This window comes from Puma concolor, chromosome C2 (genome assembly GCF_028749965.1).
Source record: "Puma concolor isolate L17-30 chromosome C2, mPumCon1.1.hap2, whole genome shotgun sequence".
Classification (NCBI taxonomy): domain Eukaryota; kingdom Metazoa; phylum Chordata; class Mammalia; order Carnivora; family Felidae; genus Puma; species Puma concolor.
In genome coordinates, this window is record NC_141675.1 from 75,550,941 (window position 1) to 75,568,308 (window position 17,368).

A 17,368-nucleotide genomic window follows, 5' to 3' on the forward strand; every position below is an offset into this window, starting at 1 on the left:
TTAAGAAGAAAGAAATCCCACAAAACCTCAGCTCTTGAGAGCACTAATCTGTGCTACATGCCTTTATGGACACATCTTTTGGGGTTGGGTTAGGGGAATCTGATTTATTGGTAATTATGGCAGCAATATTCTTTCATATCAGAAATTTTTATCCATAAAGAGAAAGATGATCTTACCTTGATTTCAAGTTTAGTTTTATCATCTTTTTCTACTGTCCCTGTACAAGGTTCCTCTGATGTTCTCTGAAGAGGAGCTAGAAAAACAAAGAAAACCTGCCATTAATTTGTCAACTCAGCTTATAAATAACTCAGTATATAGCCTGGCTTGGACAAGCACCTGGACTGTGTGGGGGCAACTGATTAACAAAGCTTAACTGAGCTGCCGTGGTGATTTGTGAGGTGGGGGATGAAATTGAAGGTGAAGGAGAGAGCAGAAAAGAAATAGTTCTTGACCCCAGGCATTTAACATTTGATTCAAAGAGACAGAAGTCACACACAACATCACATGAAACATCAAACCACAATAAATCAGTAAATACAATGTGGTAAAAACGATAGAGTTTCCATCATTCCCATTTTTAAGTCTCCATAAAAAAGTCACTTTCTTCATGAAGTCTTCCTGGACATTAAAACTTTATAGATTCTTGACTCATTCGGCTAGGCATCTGACTCAGTTCAGGTCATGATCTCACAGTTCGTGAGTTCAAGCCCTGCATTGGGCTCTCTGCTGTCAGCACAGAGCCCTCTTTAAATCAGGGGCGCCTGGGTGGCTCAGTCGACTGAGCAACCGACTTCGGCTCAGGTCACGATCTCACGGTTTGTGAGTTCGAGCCCTGCATCAGGCCCTGTGCTGACAGCTCACAGCCTGGAGCCTGCTTCTGATTCTGTCTCCCTCTTTCTCTCTGCCTCTCCCCCACTCATGCTCTTCTCTCTCTGTCTCAGAAATAAGTAAACATTAAAAAAATTTAGGGGCGCCTGGGTGGCGCAGTCGGTTGGGCGTCCGACTTCAGCCAGGTCACGATCTCGCGGTCCGTGGGTTCGAGCCCCGCGTCGGGCTCTGGGCTGATGGCTCGGAGCCTGGAGCCTGTTTCCGATTCTGTGTCTCCCTCTCTCTCTGCCCCTCCCCCGTTCATGCTCTGTCTCTCTCTGTCACAAAAATAAAAAGAAAAAAAAAAAATCCTCTCTCTCCCTCTCTCCCTGTCCCTCCCCTGCTTGCTCACTCTCTCTCTCTTTCTCTCAAAATAAATAAAATAAACACATTTTTAAAAACCCTTGATGGATCTTTCTATGCACTGCTGCTTTAGCATTTATCTTTGTACTGTATAATATTGCAGTTGATGTTTTGGATTAAAAGACCAGATTCAATTCCAAATACCACATTCATTGGATATATATTTTTTCATTATAGAGGTAGTTAATTTGTGCTTATCATCGACAATTTTTGAAAAATACTGAAATCTTACCACTTAAACACAACCATTTGGTATACTTCCTTATAGTCTTCTTTAAAATGTTTTCTCCCTCTCTCTCACTCTCCACATACATACCCACACACACCCACCCCACACCCACACTCACATAGTCATACTATGATTATATAAGTGGATGTCTATGCCTGCCCAGCCAGAAATTGTTGCTAATCTACCAGTTGGATTCCAGAACTGATGGAACTGCATTTGTTAGTGGATGAGACAACCATGGGAAAAATCGGTTAGCTCAGTCAGGACAGAACTGGGCTATCTTGCTCTTGTTCTCTTCTCTCTGTCACTCCGTCACCCTCCCCTCCTTTCCACAGAGCTCTTGGACACCTGGGAGACATCCTTTCTTCAGGCTCCAAGGCCATTTGGCAGGAAGAATGGGACTTGTGGAGGAGAAGCCCTGGTTAGGCCTTGAGGCTTTCTCACCCAGCTTTGCCAGAAGGCTGCACTGGGGATGATGGCTACAAGGCTAATAAATAAGTGGTACGAGTTCTTGTCACTGTCAACAACCTTGTGTGTAGAGTTCCCCTGGAAAACTCACAGGATACATGTGATTAACCCAGGACAGAATTTGAGCACTTCTAGGTCCTATGGCCAAAATACCATCCATCTAATGCCCCCAATATATCGCCCTGATTCTTATCTGTGGTGAATTTATCTGTGGTAAACTGTGGCCTCCAGAGGTTCCTCCCAACCCCAGGTTCTGTGAGTCAACTGGAATCCGCTTGGGCTTTCTATGGCTCTTTCACAGATATTATTGAAATCTGTAGTGAAGTACACTGTTTGCTGCTCCTGGTTCTATAACCCCTGAAGAAAATTCATAACAATGAACACTCCTTTGGGCGCCTCACTCTCTGCAGGATCCCTGTAAGCTGAGTGATTGCAGGCATAATAACTGGATGCTAGAAGCGCATAATACATTCTAATCGGCAACACCCACGGCTGAGGAGTACCTGCCCTTAACAATGTAAGTAAAGTGCTGAAGTTAAAGGCAGGGGCAAGGAGCCACACTGCCGGCATTCGAGTCTTGCTATTCCTTGTCCAAGACACATATTATCAGAGTAATCTCTGTGCCTCACCATCTTCGTCTATAAAATGTGAAATAATGAGAAAGCCTACAGTATAGGGTTGTTATGAGGCTTAATGAGTTAATATATGCCAAGTGTTTAGATCATGGTAAACAGTAAATTTTAGCTATGATTACAGCCACAAAAGAATTTTTTCACGTTCTTTATAAACTTCAGAGAAGTTAAATATTGTAACCAAGGCACCGGCTAACAAGAGTCACAGTCAAGATTCCAGCTCCCTCACATTCCTTACACTGTGAAATGTAGTGATTTATCCTGGAACAGACGCAGTTACTAAGGAATCAGACAAATGTGTCTGAAAATCCTATTAGTGATTTGCTTGAATCCATACTCAGTGGTTACTATCCAAAACAAAAGTGCAGAATTGTTCTGCAGAATGAGCAAGTTGCCAAGTCAGTGATATCCATTCAGACATGACAAAGTCTGTTTACCCTAGAAGGGTCACTGTCTTTTATGAAATCTTATGTTTGAAAAAGAAAGAGAAACAAGCTGTCATTCTCACTTTATTTGCTTATAACAAACATATATCCCTTAAAACAATGACAGAGGAAAAAAATCATAGAAGTGAGCATAATTTAGTTTTGGGAAAGAGCCCTAGATGAGAAGTAAGGAGAGCCAAGTCCTGTTTCTAGCTATCCAAAAAGATGACTCCATGTGTGTGAGTGTCTGTTTGTGTCAGCAGGATGTGTGCAAAAGTATATTGAGTGTGCATATGCATTTATGTCTATGAGTGTGTGTGTATGTGTGTGCACACAGAAAATTCAAGAAATAAATGCACCAAACTGTTGTCAAGACTTGCTTCTAAAAAGTGGAATATGTGACAGGAGACAGAGGACTGTAAATCATACTAAATGGAGAATTATCAGAAGACCCCATAATTTTCAGATAAATAGAAACAAAAAGGATTTGTTGCCAGAAGATCTGCACAACAAGAAATGCTATAGGTTCTTCAGCCTGGAGAGAAATGACACAAAATGATGATTCAGATCTACAGTAAGGAATAAAAAGAACACTGGAAATGCCTGAAAAAGAGAGTAGATGTAAAAGACTATATATATAAAATATAACAGACTATACAGAAGAATATACCACAGAGCATGGAAGGAAGCATATGGAGCTATAATGTTACAAATTTCCTATATTTTACATAAGATGCTATAATATTAGCTCTAAGTAGACTGTGAGAAATGAACATAATAATCTCTAAGGAAAATATCTGGGAAAAACAATGCAAAGAGGTATGCTAAAAAGCCAATAAAGGAATTAAAACAGAACACTAAAAATATTTGCTAACGCAAAAGAAAGTAGGAAAGGAGGAACAGAGGAATAAAAAAAATGAGACAATAAACAACAAATAACAAAATTATAGTTCTAAATCCAACTATATCAATAATTATATTGTATGAAAATGGACTAAATACTCCAATTAGAAGGCAGAGGTTAACAGAATGTATTAAAAAGTCAAGACCCAGGTGTCTGGGTGGCTCAGTTAGTTAAGCACCTGACTTAGGCTCAGGTCATGATCTTGCAGTCCAGGAGTTCCAGCCCTACATCTGGCTCTGTGCTGACAGCTCAGAGCCTGGAGCCTGCTTTGGATTCTGTATCTCCCTCTCTCTCTGCCCCTCTCCTGCTCATGATCTCTCTCTCTCTCTCTCTCTCTCTCTCTCTCTCTCTCTCTCAAAAATAAATAAACTAAAAAAAATTTTAAGCCAAGACCCAATTATATGCTGCCTATAAGAGATATACTTTAAAAACAAGGAAACAGAAGAAAGGAAAAAATATATCATGCAAACACTAAGCACAAGAAAACTGAATGCTATATTAGTATCAGACAAAATAGACTTCAGGACAAGGAGTATTACTAAAGGAGGGAAGGAGAGATATTTCCTAATTATAAAAGGGCCAGTATATCTGGAAGACATAACAATTATGAACATGTAAGTGCTTAATAACAGTTTCAAAATACATGAAGTAAAGAATGATATACATATCATATCCAAGAGCAGTTTATCCTAGGAATGTACAATTGTTTTAATATTTGAAAACAAATCATTGCAATCCACCACATTAACAAATAAAGGAGAAAAACTATATGATTACTTCAATATATGCACCAAAAAGAGCATCTGAAAAAGTCAACAATCATTCATGATGAAAATTCTCATCAAATGAGGGAGAGAAGGGAACTTCCTCTATTTGGTAAAAGGCATCTGTAAAAAACTTACTGTTAACATCACACTTTAAGGTAAAAAATGAATTATTTCCCCTAATACTGGGAAAAGACAAGGTTGTCTGCTCTCACCCCTTCTATTTAACATTGTACTGGAGGTCTTAGCCATTATAATAAGGCAAAGGGAAAAAGCATGAAGTTTGAAACAGAAGAGGCAGAATGTCCCAATTCACAGATGACCTGATTGTATTTTATGCAGAAATATATTCTTATTGATAGTTATATATGGTAAGTTCCATTTACTATACACTTAAAAAAAAACATGAAATGGCTAAGACCTCTATACTCAAAACTACTATACTGCCAAATACCATATGATCTCACTCAGGTGTGCAATTTAAGAAACAAAATAAATGAGCAAAGGGAGAAGAAAAAAAGAGAGAGGGAGGCAAACCAAGAAACAGACTCAACCATAGAGAACAAACTGATGGTCATCAGAGGAGAGAAGGTGGAAACGTGGGGGTTAAATACATGATGGGGATTAAGATGTGCACTTGTGATGAGCACCCAGTGTTACATGGAAGTGTTGAATCACTATATTGTACACCTGAAACTAATATCATGCTTTATGTTAACTAATTGGAATTTAAATAAAAACTTTTTAAAAAGCCACACCAAAAAAACAAAAACAAAAACAAAAAAATACTATACTGCCAAGAGAAATTAAAGTAGACCTACATAAATGGAAAGTTAACAACATTTATGAATTGGAAGACTCAATATTGGTAAGACAACAGTTCTCTCCAAATTGATCTCTAAAATGAGTGCAACCTCAAGCATAATCTCAGCAGAAATTGAAATGTGCTTCTAAAACTTAAATGGGAGGCATCCAGGTGGCTTAGGCCGTTAAGTAGCAGACTTTAAAAAAAATTTTTTTTAACATTATTTTTGAGAGGCAGAGCATGAGCAGGGGAGGGGCAGAGAGAGAGGGAGACACAGAATCTGAAGCAGGCTCCAGGCTCTGAGCTGTCAGAACAGAGCCTGATGCAGGGCTTGAAACCATGAATGGTGAGATCATGACCTGAGCCAAAGTCAGACACTTGACCAACTGAGCCACCCAGGTGCCCCTAAGGGGCAGACTCTTGATTTCGGCTCAAGTCATGATCTCATGTTTTGTGAGTTCGAGCCCTGCATCAGGCTCTGTGCTGACAGTGCAGAGACTGCTTGGGATCCTCTCTCTCCCTCTCTCTTTGCCCCCACCACCCGCTTGCTCTCTCTCTCTTTCTCTCTCAAAATAAATAAAATAAACATTAAAAAAAATAAAATAAAATTTATATGGAAATAAAAAGAATCTAAAACAGCCAAAATAGTCTTGAAAAAGAACAAAGTTAGAAGATGTACCCTACCTGATCTCAAGGCTTACTAGTAAGCTATAGTAATGAAGACCATGCAGGATGGGTGTAAGGACTTATCTATTGTTTTTATCTTTCCAAACTTTACCACTCCATTGCTAATAGAATCTTGTAAGCATTTTAAAGGTCCTTAATGGAGACTATTTTATGCTGATGTTGTTTGCACATGTATATTATTCCTCTTCTAGACTGTGAGGTCTCCTTGTATCCAGGCACTCAGTTTTTTTACCTAACTCTATAAAGTCTTCAATGCCTGTACTATTCCACATCTGTAGTTTATTTTAAATAATATTTGTCAAAACAACAACCATTATGCATCTTAAGCAATCACAGTCTCAACCCTCATGAGCACTGATGAAACATAAAGGCACGAAGCTTCCTCTCCAAATAACCTACCCAAGGTGGAGGGCTGGCTGGTTTTCGGTGACACCCATTTTGGGGAGGACTCAGGATGAGGGGCCACGGGTTGCACCGGGCGAGTCTGTCTGGCTGCCAGTTTCATCAGGCTCATTTGCCTCTTGTGAAATATCTCCTGCACATCACCCAGCTTCTGTAGGACTTCCTGGGCTTTGGCCTGCAGGAACAAAAGCAAATCATGACCAGGTCACTCTGCACTGAGTCTGACGACATGAAGCATTCCCTTTCTCTTGTCTTCCCCTCCTCCTCCAACCCCACCTCCTTCAGGTGACCCTTCCATCCATATGCAAATCATTGCACAACTTGCCTTGCACCGGAATTATGCTTCTAAGAGTCTGAATCTCTCACCTTATGGGCAATGATCATATCCTTTTCACCACCATATCTCCATGCCTAGAACACTGCCCAACACAGAGTAGTGCTCAGTAAATATATATTGAGTAGATAAATGTTCACTAAGCCATGTCCATTAATAGTAGAAGAGGATGGGGCACCTGGGTGGGTTAGTCTGTTAAGCTTCCAACTTTGCTTCCCGTCATGGTCTCATGATTCCTGAGTTTGACCCCACATCAGGCTTACTACTGTCTGCACAGATCCTGCTTGGGATTCTCTGTTCCCCTCTCTCTCTGCCCCTCCCCCACTTGCACTTTCTCAAAAATAAATAAAACATTTTAAGAAAAAAGAATGAAAATAGTGGAAGAGGATGCCATAGACTATGAATGAAGGGCATCAGGCCACTTTTCTAAACAGGAGGATTTCAAAATAAGAGGTGTATCCTGAATAAAAGCCCTGATGGAGAAAAGAGTTGAAGTGTTCTGGAGGAAAGAGTTGGCTACATCCTGAGTCAGGATCAAGGGAACCACAAGTACCCAAGGATAAACATTTAAATTTTATTCTGTATGACCCCTTCTCTATAAGTAGTAAAGAAATAAACTGAAAAAAAAAATCAGGGGAAAGATGAAACTCACAGACATTCCCATAACTGACTATATGCTCTAAGACAGAGGTTCAAAAGAACTAAAAACAAGACTTGGAGGTCTCCGAGTTTCACCAAGGCCTAAATTCTGCAAAATACGTTTCTTCTGGCCTTGCTTCCAGTATGACATCCCTCCAGCTCTGGTGGGTCAAGGGAAGTGGGTAGTCTTTGTCATGACATCCGTCTCCTGTATGATTTAAACCACCAAAGAAAGGACCCAGAATTAGAAGAACTCCACCACCACAAGCCTTCCAGAGTGCCTAATTCTGAAAGTACAGACTCAGCACACTCAGGGAGGAGGTTGCCACATTTTGCAACTGGAATAGTACATTTGTCTTTTTTGTTTGTTTGTTTTTTAAATGCTTATTTATTTTTGAGAGAGATAGGGTGTGAGAGGAAGAGGCTCAGAGAGAGAGAGGGAGACACAGAATCTGAAGCAGGCTCCAGGCTCTGAGCTGTCAGCACAGAGCTTGATGCAGGGCTTGAACTTACGAAGTCTTGAACTCATGATCTGATGGCTCAGGTCAGATCATGACCTGAGCCAAAATCGGACGCTTCACCGACTGAGCCATCCAGGCACCCTTACATTTGTCTTTTTTATGCTGGGCCATCTTCTGAGGGAAAGAGCCAAGAGCCCTGAAGGAGGACTGGCACATCAGCTATGGAACAACAGTGGCCTCAGAGTCCTGTCAAGGCTGATGTCTACTCCAAGGTCTAGTGCCGGTCTTACTCCTTGTATGGTGTAAAATGTGGCTGGTCTGAGTTGAGCTGTGCTCAGTGTAAAATACACACTGGATTTTGAAGACATAGTATGAAAAAAAGAATGTAAAATATCTCATTATTAACTTTGATATTGACTATATATTGAAACAATATTTTGGACATATGTTAAACAAGACATTATTAAAGTTGATTTCACTAGTTTCTTTTTGCTTTTTTAAATGTGGCTACTAGAAAATCTTAAGTCACGTAGAGAGCTTGAGTTATATTTCTATTCAACAGTGCTGGTCTAGACTAGGGATCAGCAAAATTTTTCTGTAAAGGACCAAACAGTAAATATTTCAGGCTTTGCACACTGGTCTCTGTTACAACTACTGACCTCTGCTATTGTACCATAAAAGCTGTCATAGATAATATATACTACATAAATGAATGAGTGTGGCTGTGCTCTGATGAAACTTTATTTCTAAAAGTAAGTGGCAAGCAGCTTTGGCCCACAGGCAGTAGTTTGCTGACCCCCAATCTAAATTAAGGTGGGGCTTGTGTTTAAAAGGTCTCTTCAGAGAACGTGTGACTGGCCTCAGGAAGCTTGCTGTACAGTGGACTAGAGGTTCTGACAACACAGCTATGAGTCCAGATCCCAAAAGAAACCAAATCCCTTTATGTCAGGGTGATAGCAATGTCAGTTTGCATTTTGGAGGGATTGTGATGAGACAACCCAATGATAAGCTTGAGGAAACGGAAACTGAGACATAGGCATTAACTGCTGCACAAAGATCAAGAAATCTGACTGAAAGAATGTCAAGTTGTTCATGTATGGTATACAGCTCTGATGTGAGGTCAGTGCCACATGCTGGAGCCCAGTGGCTCACCACTTGGACTAGACAGGACCTGAATCACCCTTGCCCTTTTGCATCTCTTCCTGAAGATCCCAGGGTAAACCCTGGAAATGGTCAGGTGGTCAGACGAGACCCTAAATTCCTAAACTCAGGTGAAGGGGAGCCGGTGCAAGATTAACAACTGCATCTCCTCCGTTCCTCTTAACTCTTTTTACTTGCAAATCCATTTTCCATACCACAATCAGAATTATCTTTCCAGGATGTAAGTCTGACCATATAACTTCCCTGTTTAAAAGCCCTGCTGGGGTGTCCCACTGCTTCAGGACAAAGTCCAGACTCCTCATGGAGGAGTCCATGACTCCTCACTGGGCCCTTCATTAATTGACCCTGATTTCCCTCCAGTCTAACCTCCACTAGTTCCCACCCCTCATTCCCACCTCCAGGGGTGGCAGTTACCAAATGCTCTTGTTTCCAGCCTCTCTGCCTTTGCAACTCTTCTTCCTCCCTCTGCTTTTTCTCCCTTAAAAACTCCTATGTGGTCCAAATTTAGGCATCTTCTCCTATGATGTCTTCTTCTTCTTCAGGCTGAGCTGACCGTTGCCTCGTCTACGTGCCCCACTATCCCTTCCATTCCACATGCTCTTGGACCAACACACACTTACCGGAAACATGTTTGTCTTCCACTAAACTGCCAGCACCTTCATTATGGGCATTGTGACTTTCATTATTGTATTCCCAGAATAAAGCACAAACTGGATTCCCAGTGAATATTTATTTTTTTTAATTTCTGTTCTTTTTTAAAAAATGTTAATTTGTTTATTTTGTGAGAGAGAGAGAGAGAGAGAGAGCTGTCAGTGCAGAGCCTGACTCTGGGTTCCATTTCAAGGAACTGTGAGATCATGATCTGAGCCAAAATCAAGAGTCTGACGCTTAAATGACTGAGCCACCCAGGTGCCCCCTGCCCCACACAGTGAATATTTAAAGAATTGAATTTTTCTACTTGTTACTGCGATTGTTTAATTACCTAAACTGGGCAGTGAAAGCAAAGGAGGGAGAAAAATCAAAACAGCAGCACCAAGAGGATAGTGCAGAAAGGCACTTGAAGAGCCTCAGACAGACAAGGTGGCTGCTACAAGAACAGCAGTTTACCATGATTTACCATGATTTACCACTTACCATGATGATTACCATGTCTTAAATGTAACAGATTCAACTGGTTAGACATGGAGTACTAGTGTTTTAGAAATAAACTTTAGGGGCGCCTGGGTGGCGCAGTCGTTTAAGCGTCCGACTTCAGCCAGGTCACGATCTCGCGGTCCGTGAGTTCGAGCCCCGCATCGGGCTCTGGGCTGATGGCTCAGAGCCTGGAGCCTGTTTCCGATTCTGTGTCTCCCTCTCTCTCTGCCCCTCCCCTGTTCATGCTCTGTCTCTCTCTGTCCCAAAAATAAATAAACGTTGAAAAAAAAATTAAAAAAAAAAAGAAATAAATTTTATTTTTTCTAATAGTTTTAGAATTACAAAAAAATTACAAAATAGTACAGAGAATTCCCATATAGATCATCCAGTTTCCCCTATTATTAACAGTTTGCATTAGTATGGTACATTTCTTACAACTAATAAAACATTATTGATATGTTATTTTCAGTATTAAAATTATTATAATTAAAATAATAATAATTAAAATTATTATAATTATTATTAAATAAAAGTCCATGCTTTATACTTAGATTTCCTTAGTTTTACCTAATGTACTTTTCTGTCCAGGGTCCTATCCAGGATACCAACTTACATGTAGTTGTCATGACTTTTTAGGCTCCTATTGGCTGTGTCAATTTCTCACCTTTTCCTGATTTTTGACGACTTTGACTATTTTGAGGAGCATTGGTCAGTTATTTTGTAGCATGTTTCTCAACTGGGATTTATCTGATGTTTTTCTCATGATTAGACTGGAGTTAAAGGCTTTGGGGGTAAGACCACGGAAGTAAAGTACCATGTTCATCCATCATATCAAGGTTACATCATATCTACTTAACAACACTGTTGATATTGACCTTGGTCACCTGGCTGAGGTCCTGTGTGTAAAGTCACTTCACTTTTGTTTCTCCTTCTCTGTTCTATACTCTTTGAAAGGAAGTCACTATGTACAGCCCACATTTAAGGGTTGGAAAACTATATTCTACTTCCTCAAGAGCAAAGTATCTACATAAATAATTTGGAATTCTTCATAGGAGATTAGTCTCATCTGCCCCATTTATTTATTTATTCCATCATTTATTCATATCAGAATGGATTCATGGATATATAATTTCTTTGGGGCTGTAATCCAATAGTACTTAATTAATTTTGTTGTTCTAACTGTTCTAGCATTGGTCATCAGTTCTCTTCAGTTGTTGCCTATATCCCATCACTATGGTTTGTTGTTTCATTTTTAGTAGTTCAGTCCGGCAGTACAAGATGCTGTAAGATCACCTTACATATTTCCTGCCCCAGCCCTAGAATCAGCCATTTCTCTAAGAAGCCTAGGTCTCCTTTACTGAAGAATGGTATTAGAAACCAAGATCTCGGTGCTAGGAGTGCTTATTGGCGCTGGGGGGTCTCATTGCTTCTAGGCTATCTCAACTGTCAAAGTGAAAAGATACATGTGTCTGTACCATATCTACATATACATATATCTAGGAATATTTTTATATGTATAGAGTACCAGTTTTGACAATAAAGTCATTACTTCTCAGTGGACAAAACTTTCTTTGACACAACAGGATATTTAAATTTTACAACCTAAAATTTTATTCCAAACCAAAAGAAGTAAAGATGGACTTTGGAGATGTTTTAATCCATTTGACCTACAGGATTTTTCGAAAAATATTTCTCTTATAATCCTCTCCTTCCTTCATGTTTCTGCATATTTCTCAGAGGTGGTTTATTAAGTTTTATTCATTTCCTGGTAGGTGGTATGGTCAGAAAGTTCACTGAAGTTGGGCAGCACAGCAGCTGTGGCTACAAATCTTCCTGGTGGACCTGATACACCTATTTGAGCAACTAATGGAGTTGGAGCTGGGTGAGACAGATTTGCCTTAGGAATCTGACCTGGAGCTACCAATACTGGGTCTGCAATGTAGAACCTACACCAGATGGGCCTTGTCTTTGTTCCTTCTGCAAGGAAGTAGAAGGATCTTTGTGTTAGGGGAGGGTATCTGCCTACACATCCCCCACCCCTTACCAAGATCACAGCTTACCACCAAGAGGTTTAAGGGAAAGAACATCATTAACATACAACTCCATACTGAGCTACCCCCACTGTAATCTGCCCACTCTGTCACCTGCCTTCCCACTTGTTCAATAAATATAAATTGGACACCAGGCAAGGGTTAGGCACAAGAATGCAGGGGTGGATGAGGCTCCTGCCCTTCAGGAGCTCCCAGTGTAATAAGCAAGACAGACATTTAAAATAAATAAGTAGATGGGAAGCCCTGAGTGGCTCAGTCCATTAAATGTCCAACTTGATTTTGGCTCAGGTCATAATCTCACAGTTCATGAGTTCAAACCCTACATGGAGCTCTGCACTGAAAGTGGGGAGCTTACTTGGGATTCTCTCTCTCCCTCTCTCTCTGACCCTCCTCCACTCTCACTCTCTCTCTCTCTCTCTCTCAAAATAAATAAATAAACTTAAAGAAAAATAAAATAAATAAATAGAGATGCCTGAGTGGCTCAGTCAGTTGAGGATCTGACTCTTGATTTCGGCTCAGCTCATGATCTGAGTGTCATGAGATTGAGCCCAGCATCGGGCTCCACACTGAGCATGGAGCCTGTTTAAGATTGTCTCTCTCCCTTTGCCCCTCTCCCCTGATGGCTGTCTCTCTCCCTCCCACTAAAATTTAGAGGAAAATTAATTTTCCTCTAAAATTAAATTAATTAATTTTTAAAATAAATAAGTAGAATGTAGTGTGGTATACAACATGTTACAGCAAAGGCTCTTAGCCTGAATTCATGGATGGGCTTTAGGGCATCCCATAAAATTAATTATAAAAGTTACATATGCTGGATATTCCCTATTTGTCACTCTACTACATCTTCTTTTCCCTGCTTTGTGTCCCAGGAAGCTGACCTGTATGGACTCTGTTGGATAGGCTCACTTGCCTATGGGCTTTTAGTTGGTTTGGCCAAAGGGAAGCACTACCTGGACATCCAAGAGAGGGAGAGAGGAGAGTAGGGATATATATTTCTCCATTAATAGTTGCATTCCTCTGCCCAAGGCCACAACCCTTACTAGCTGCCTGTCACAGTCACAGTTACAGTGCTTCTTGGGTTCCCCTTTGCTCTTTAGGCTTATGGGTGGTAACTGCTTCCATTTTCTTGCTAGCCCCAGGGACCTTCACCATCCTTATTGGGTTCCCTAAATCCTGCCATATCTTTGTAAAAAGTGCCTATATCAAACTCTCTTTAATCACTTTGAGTATGCAGGTCCTGAAAGTATATGAATCAGATTCCATGACTCAAAAGAGGCCCATGACTCAAAGAAGTAAAGAAGGTGTTACTGAAGAGACACATACAAGGTGGTGGGAATCTCAGAGGAAGGTGTGCCATACAGAATTCTGCTGACTTCACAGAGGAGTGCTCCTCTCAAAACGCAAATCCAATCAAGTTATTCCCCTGCTTAAATCCTTCAGTGGCTTCCCACTGTTCTTAGAATAAAGACCAAACTCCTTAAGATGGCCCACAAAGCCCACCTCATCTGCCCCTCTCTTATCTCACCCCAAACACCCTTCCTTTGCTCTCTGTATTCCAGCCACCCTGACCTTTGGGTTCTGCACTTGTAACAGACTCCCTCCAGGCCTGTGTCCTCTGCACATGCTGTTACTTCTAATCTGGAAAGGCTCCCCCATCATCTCTACACATTCTCCAGGCCTTGGCTCAAGTATTCTCAGTCCAGGTCAAGTTTTTCTATCACATGCTCAGCAGGATCCCAAATCCCTCCTCCAGAACACTTATCTTAACCTGTAACACATTCTTATGTTTTGTGTTTGACATTTATTAATGTCAGCCTCTCCTATTAGGTTCCATCAGAGATGAAAGAATGTCTATTATTGCTGTGCCAATATATAGCACAGTATTTGGTATATCAGAGATGCTGATGAGTATTTGTAGAGAAACGAATGACTGAGAGTGATATTTGGGTGAGACCGTGAAGGGTATTTGCCAGGAAGCACAGACCAAGAGTGTAAGAGGCCACCTCAGAACACAGGAATTGGTGAACCTGCTCAGTACATCCTACCCAGACTTTCTTAAGCAATAGTCAAAAGGCCCCCAGTGCTTCTTTCCAACCACAAGATTAAAATAACCCAGAAACATTACCTTTAGGTCAAGGGTGAGTATCAACTCGAACTGGCTGTAAAACTCCATGTGGCTGGGCAAGTGGTACTCCTTCGCAGTGCCCAGGAATGCCTCAATGTCGTTCAAGGCAACGTCAACTCCCTCTCGTGACTGGCACTTGTCTACAGCTTGGGAAGCCAAAAGGTAGATTCCTGCTTCACACCATTGGCTGACCTTTTCAAAAGAAACACAGTGCCCTATGCAGTCAGCCTGACCACAACCCTCAGGAGGTCTGAGCTCATCTGTGGTCTAGAAGGATCCTAAGACAACAGGAAATTGTCATGGGACAACATAAACTTCAGAGGTCTAACCACTGTCAATGCAACTATAAGGTGGACAAGCCCAAACTAATTTTACATCTGTCCACATCTCAGGAAAGTCATCCAGTCAGTAAAAAAGAATCGTATAAACATTCTTCTCTCTTCCACAGACAGTAATTGCTACATCTCCAAAAGGAGAGACTTAGGTATTCCTAAGTTTGGTTTAACTGTGGAGAAATGTAACCAATGACTTTTCAGGTTTACATTCTAGGCCATTCATTGTGCATCCTAACTGGTTACAAGACCATAGGGTGACAAATGAGACATTAGACCTGGACTCTACACGTCTTCCTAGGGAAGGGAACATCCCTTTTAACAAAAACACTACTTTTCTCTGTCCACATTTGCATTTACTGGTATTTGTCTTTCCTAGGGAAGCATCGAAGAATGCAAAGCTTTGTAACTCACAACAGCAATACTCAAACTTTTTCCAGAATGCTGGGATGAAGTCAGATAGGTGATGAATTCTAACAATTTAATTTTTTAAAGACTTAAACAGAAAGACAGGGACCCTTGTGCTGCCAGAATATTTATGTATAACGAGGCTGCCAGTGCAAGCACATCTGCATTTCCATTTACCATGTGACCTGAAAAGCTACGTAAAATAACTATACAGGGGGAAAAAGAACAAAAGGGAGCACTCCAGAGTAGTTATCTCTAAGTGGGAAAATTATAAGCAACTTAAGTTTGTATATTTTTTCCCTAAATTCCTTATGCTGAATGTGTACTACTTTTAGAATAACAAAACAAAATAAAGATATTTAAAAATTAGTGATTACCAATGTGTAGGGATAAGGAGGGGGATGGCATGTGTAGATGCCCATAAGAAACTTTTTTCCTTCTCCTTCCTACATTTTTGGATTTTCAAAATAATATAAATCATGCTTTAGTATATAATGTGAAAACTTTCTCTTAAAACATACCTAGATCTGCAGAAAACATTAAGCTGGGGTCTTCTGCAGAGTCACAGCAGATGCTTGCTCTCCCAGACACACACACACACACACACACACACACACACACACACACACACACACCAGCATTAGGTTATTATCTCTAGAGCAGATATGGAGTGAGAAAAACAGCAGCTGATCCTGCAGAGTTTAGCACACAGGACAGACTGTGCACCAGGCCCTTAGGAGCCACTTGCTTCTGGAACAGCTGTATTTCATTGATACTAAAATCCCTTTGGCATTGGGATGATATAAACAGCCTGGGCGAGTGCCCCTGGCCATCAGAGAGAAACAGTTATGGGAATGGAGCATGCTGACTCATGGCCGTGAGCCACATGCTGCCTGCAAACAGCTGACAGGGAAGGCTCCAGAAGTCACTGCCCCTGCTGACCGGGCACCTGCCTCAGAGATCACCACTGAAGGGCACCAGAGCTCCACCCATTCCCTGTGAGCCCTCTGCACACAGTGTTGCTGTCTAATCTAGGGAGCCTCGGGTTTGGAATTTGGCAGTCCTGACTTCAAATCTGCAATCCCCTATTTTTACCCCAGGTATGTCGTAAGCAGTCACTTATCCCAGAGTTTCTCGGTGTTGTCCCTGTACCACCTGCACCAGAATCACCTGGGGACTTGGCGGAAATACTGATTCCTGGGCATCAGCCTAGACGTATTGAATCTGAGTCTTCAGAATGGTACATTAGAGAATCTGCAATTATAGCAAACTGATTCTCATGTCTTAAATGTTGTGAACCATTGACTTCACCATGATGGATATCAGTTTCTGCCTTTGTAAAATAATGCCATTAATACTTTCCTCACAGGTTGTCTTGAGGATTAAATAGATGACATAATTATGCTTCTGGCAGGAACATAGTAGGTACTCAATAAATAGCAGGTAGGAGTGTATAATGGTCATTAGTACTTCAGTTTCTCCAAAAGGATTAATAATCTGATGCCTATATATGAGAAGCACTTTGCAAATATAGTGCTTGGTTCTCTGTCTGAAGGGGAATCAAGAAATGTCCCATGGGCCAAAACACGCTCTAAGTCCAGGTCTACACAGAGGAAAATGAATGTTAGTTCATTCTAATGGGATATGGTGGGATGGTGGGGGCACTTTTACCTCCAATGCCTCTATGACCTAGAATCTTCACAGCTTTTAATGCCTCTTGAGCACTATTTCATAAGAAGTACATTATCCTCTCAGCAATATTGTGGGGCAGGGAGGATGAGTATGATTAAGACTGTTTTGCAGAAAATTTAGCAAACATCAGGTCATGGCTTTGCTGTGCTCACCTTGTCCAGTTGTCTATGCAACTCCAAGGACTTTTCTAAAATGTCATATTTTTTCTTGTTTTCATTGATGAAGTCATCGCAGAGGTGCCTGAGCTCTACACACCTGGGTCTGATGGAGTCTGCCGCATAGTGGTGGCTTTGGATGAGCTGGTCCCCAATTACTGCAAGCAGCTGGGCCTTTTCCAAGGGCTCCTGTGAAGTGAACGTCCAAACCAAGCATCAGAAGCCAGGTCATGGTGAGGCTGATATTTGCCTACCGTGTGCTCCAAATCAGGAACAACTTAGGGAGATGTTGATTCAGGTCTTAAGCTGAGAGTCGGAACTGGGGAACCT

The 17,368-nt window shown here is 41.1% G+C and overlaps 1 protein-coding gene across 4 annotated transcripts in view; it reads right to left on the reverse strand.

The window, feature by feature from the left end:
• MCF2L2 (MCF.2 cell line derived transforming sequence-like 2) overlaps positions 1 to 17,368 on the reverse strand; it is a 267,461-nt gene that overhangs the window by 113,641 nt on the left and 136,452 nt on the right. For all 4 annotated transcript variants that reach the window (XM_086674819.1, XM_086674820.1, XM_086674818.1 and 1 more), the window contains 4 exons: positions 17,036 to 17,227; positions 14,452 to 14,643; positions 6,544 to 6,721; positions 177 to 253 (listed from right to left, as the gene is read on the reverse strand). In XM_086674819.1, coding sequence (XP_086530945.1) covers positions 177 to 253; positions 6,544 to 6,721; positions 14,452 to 14,643; positions 17,036 to 17,227 — 639 coding nt within the window. The remainder of the gene's footprint in view (positions 1 to 176; positions 254 to 6,543; positions 6,722 to 14,451; positions 14,644 to 17,035; positions 17,228 to 17,368) is intronic.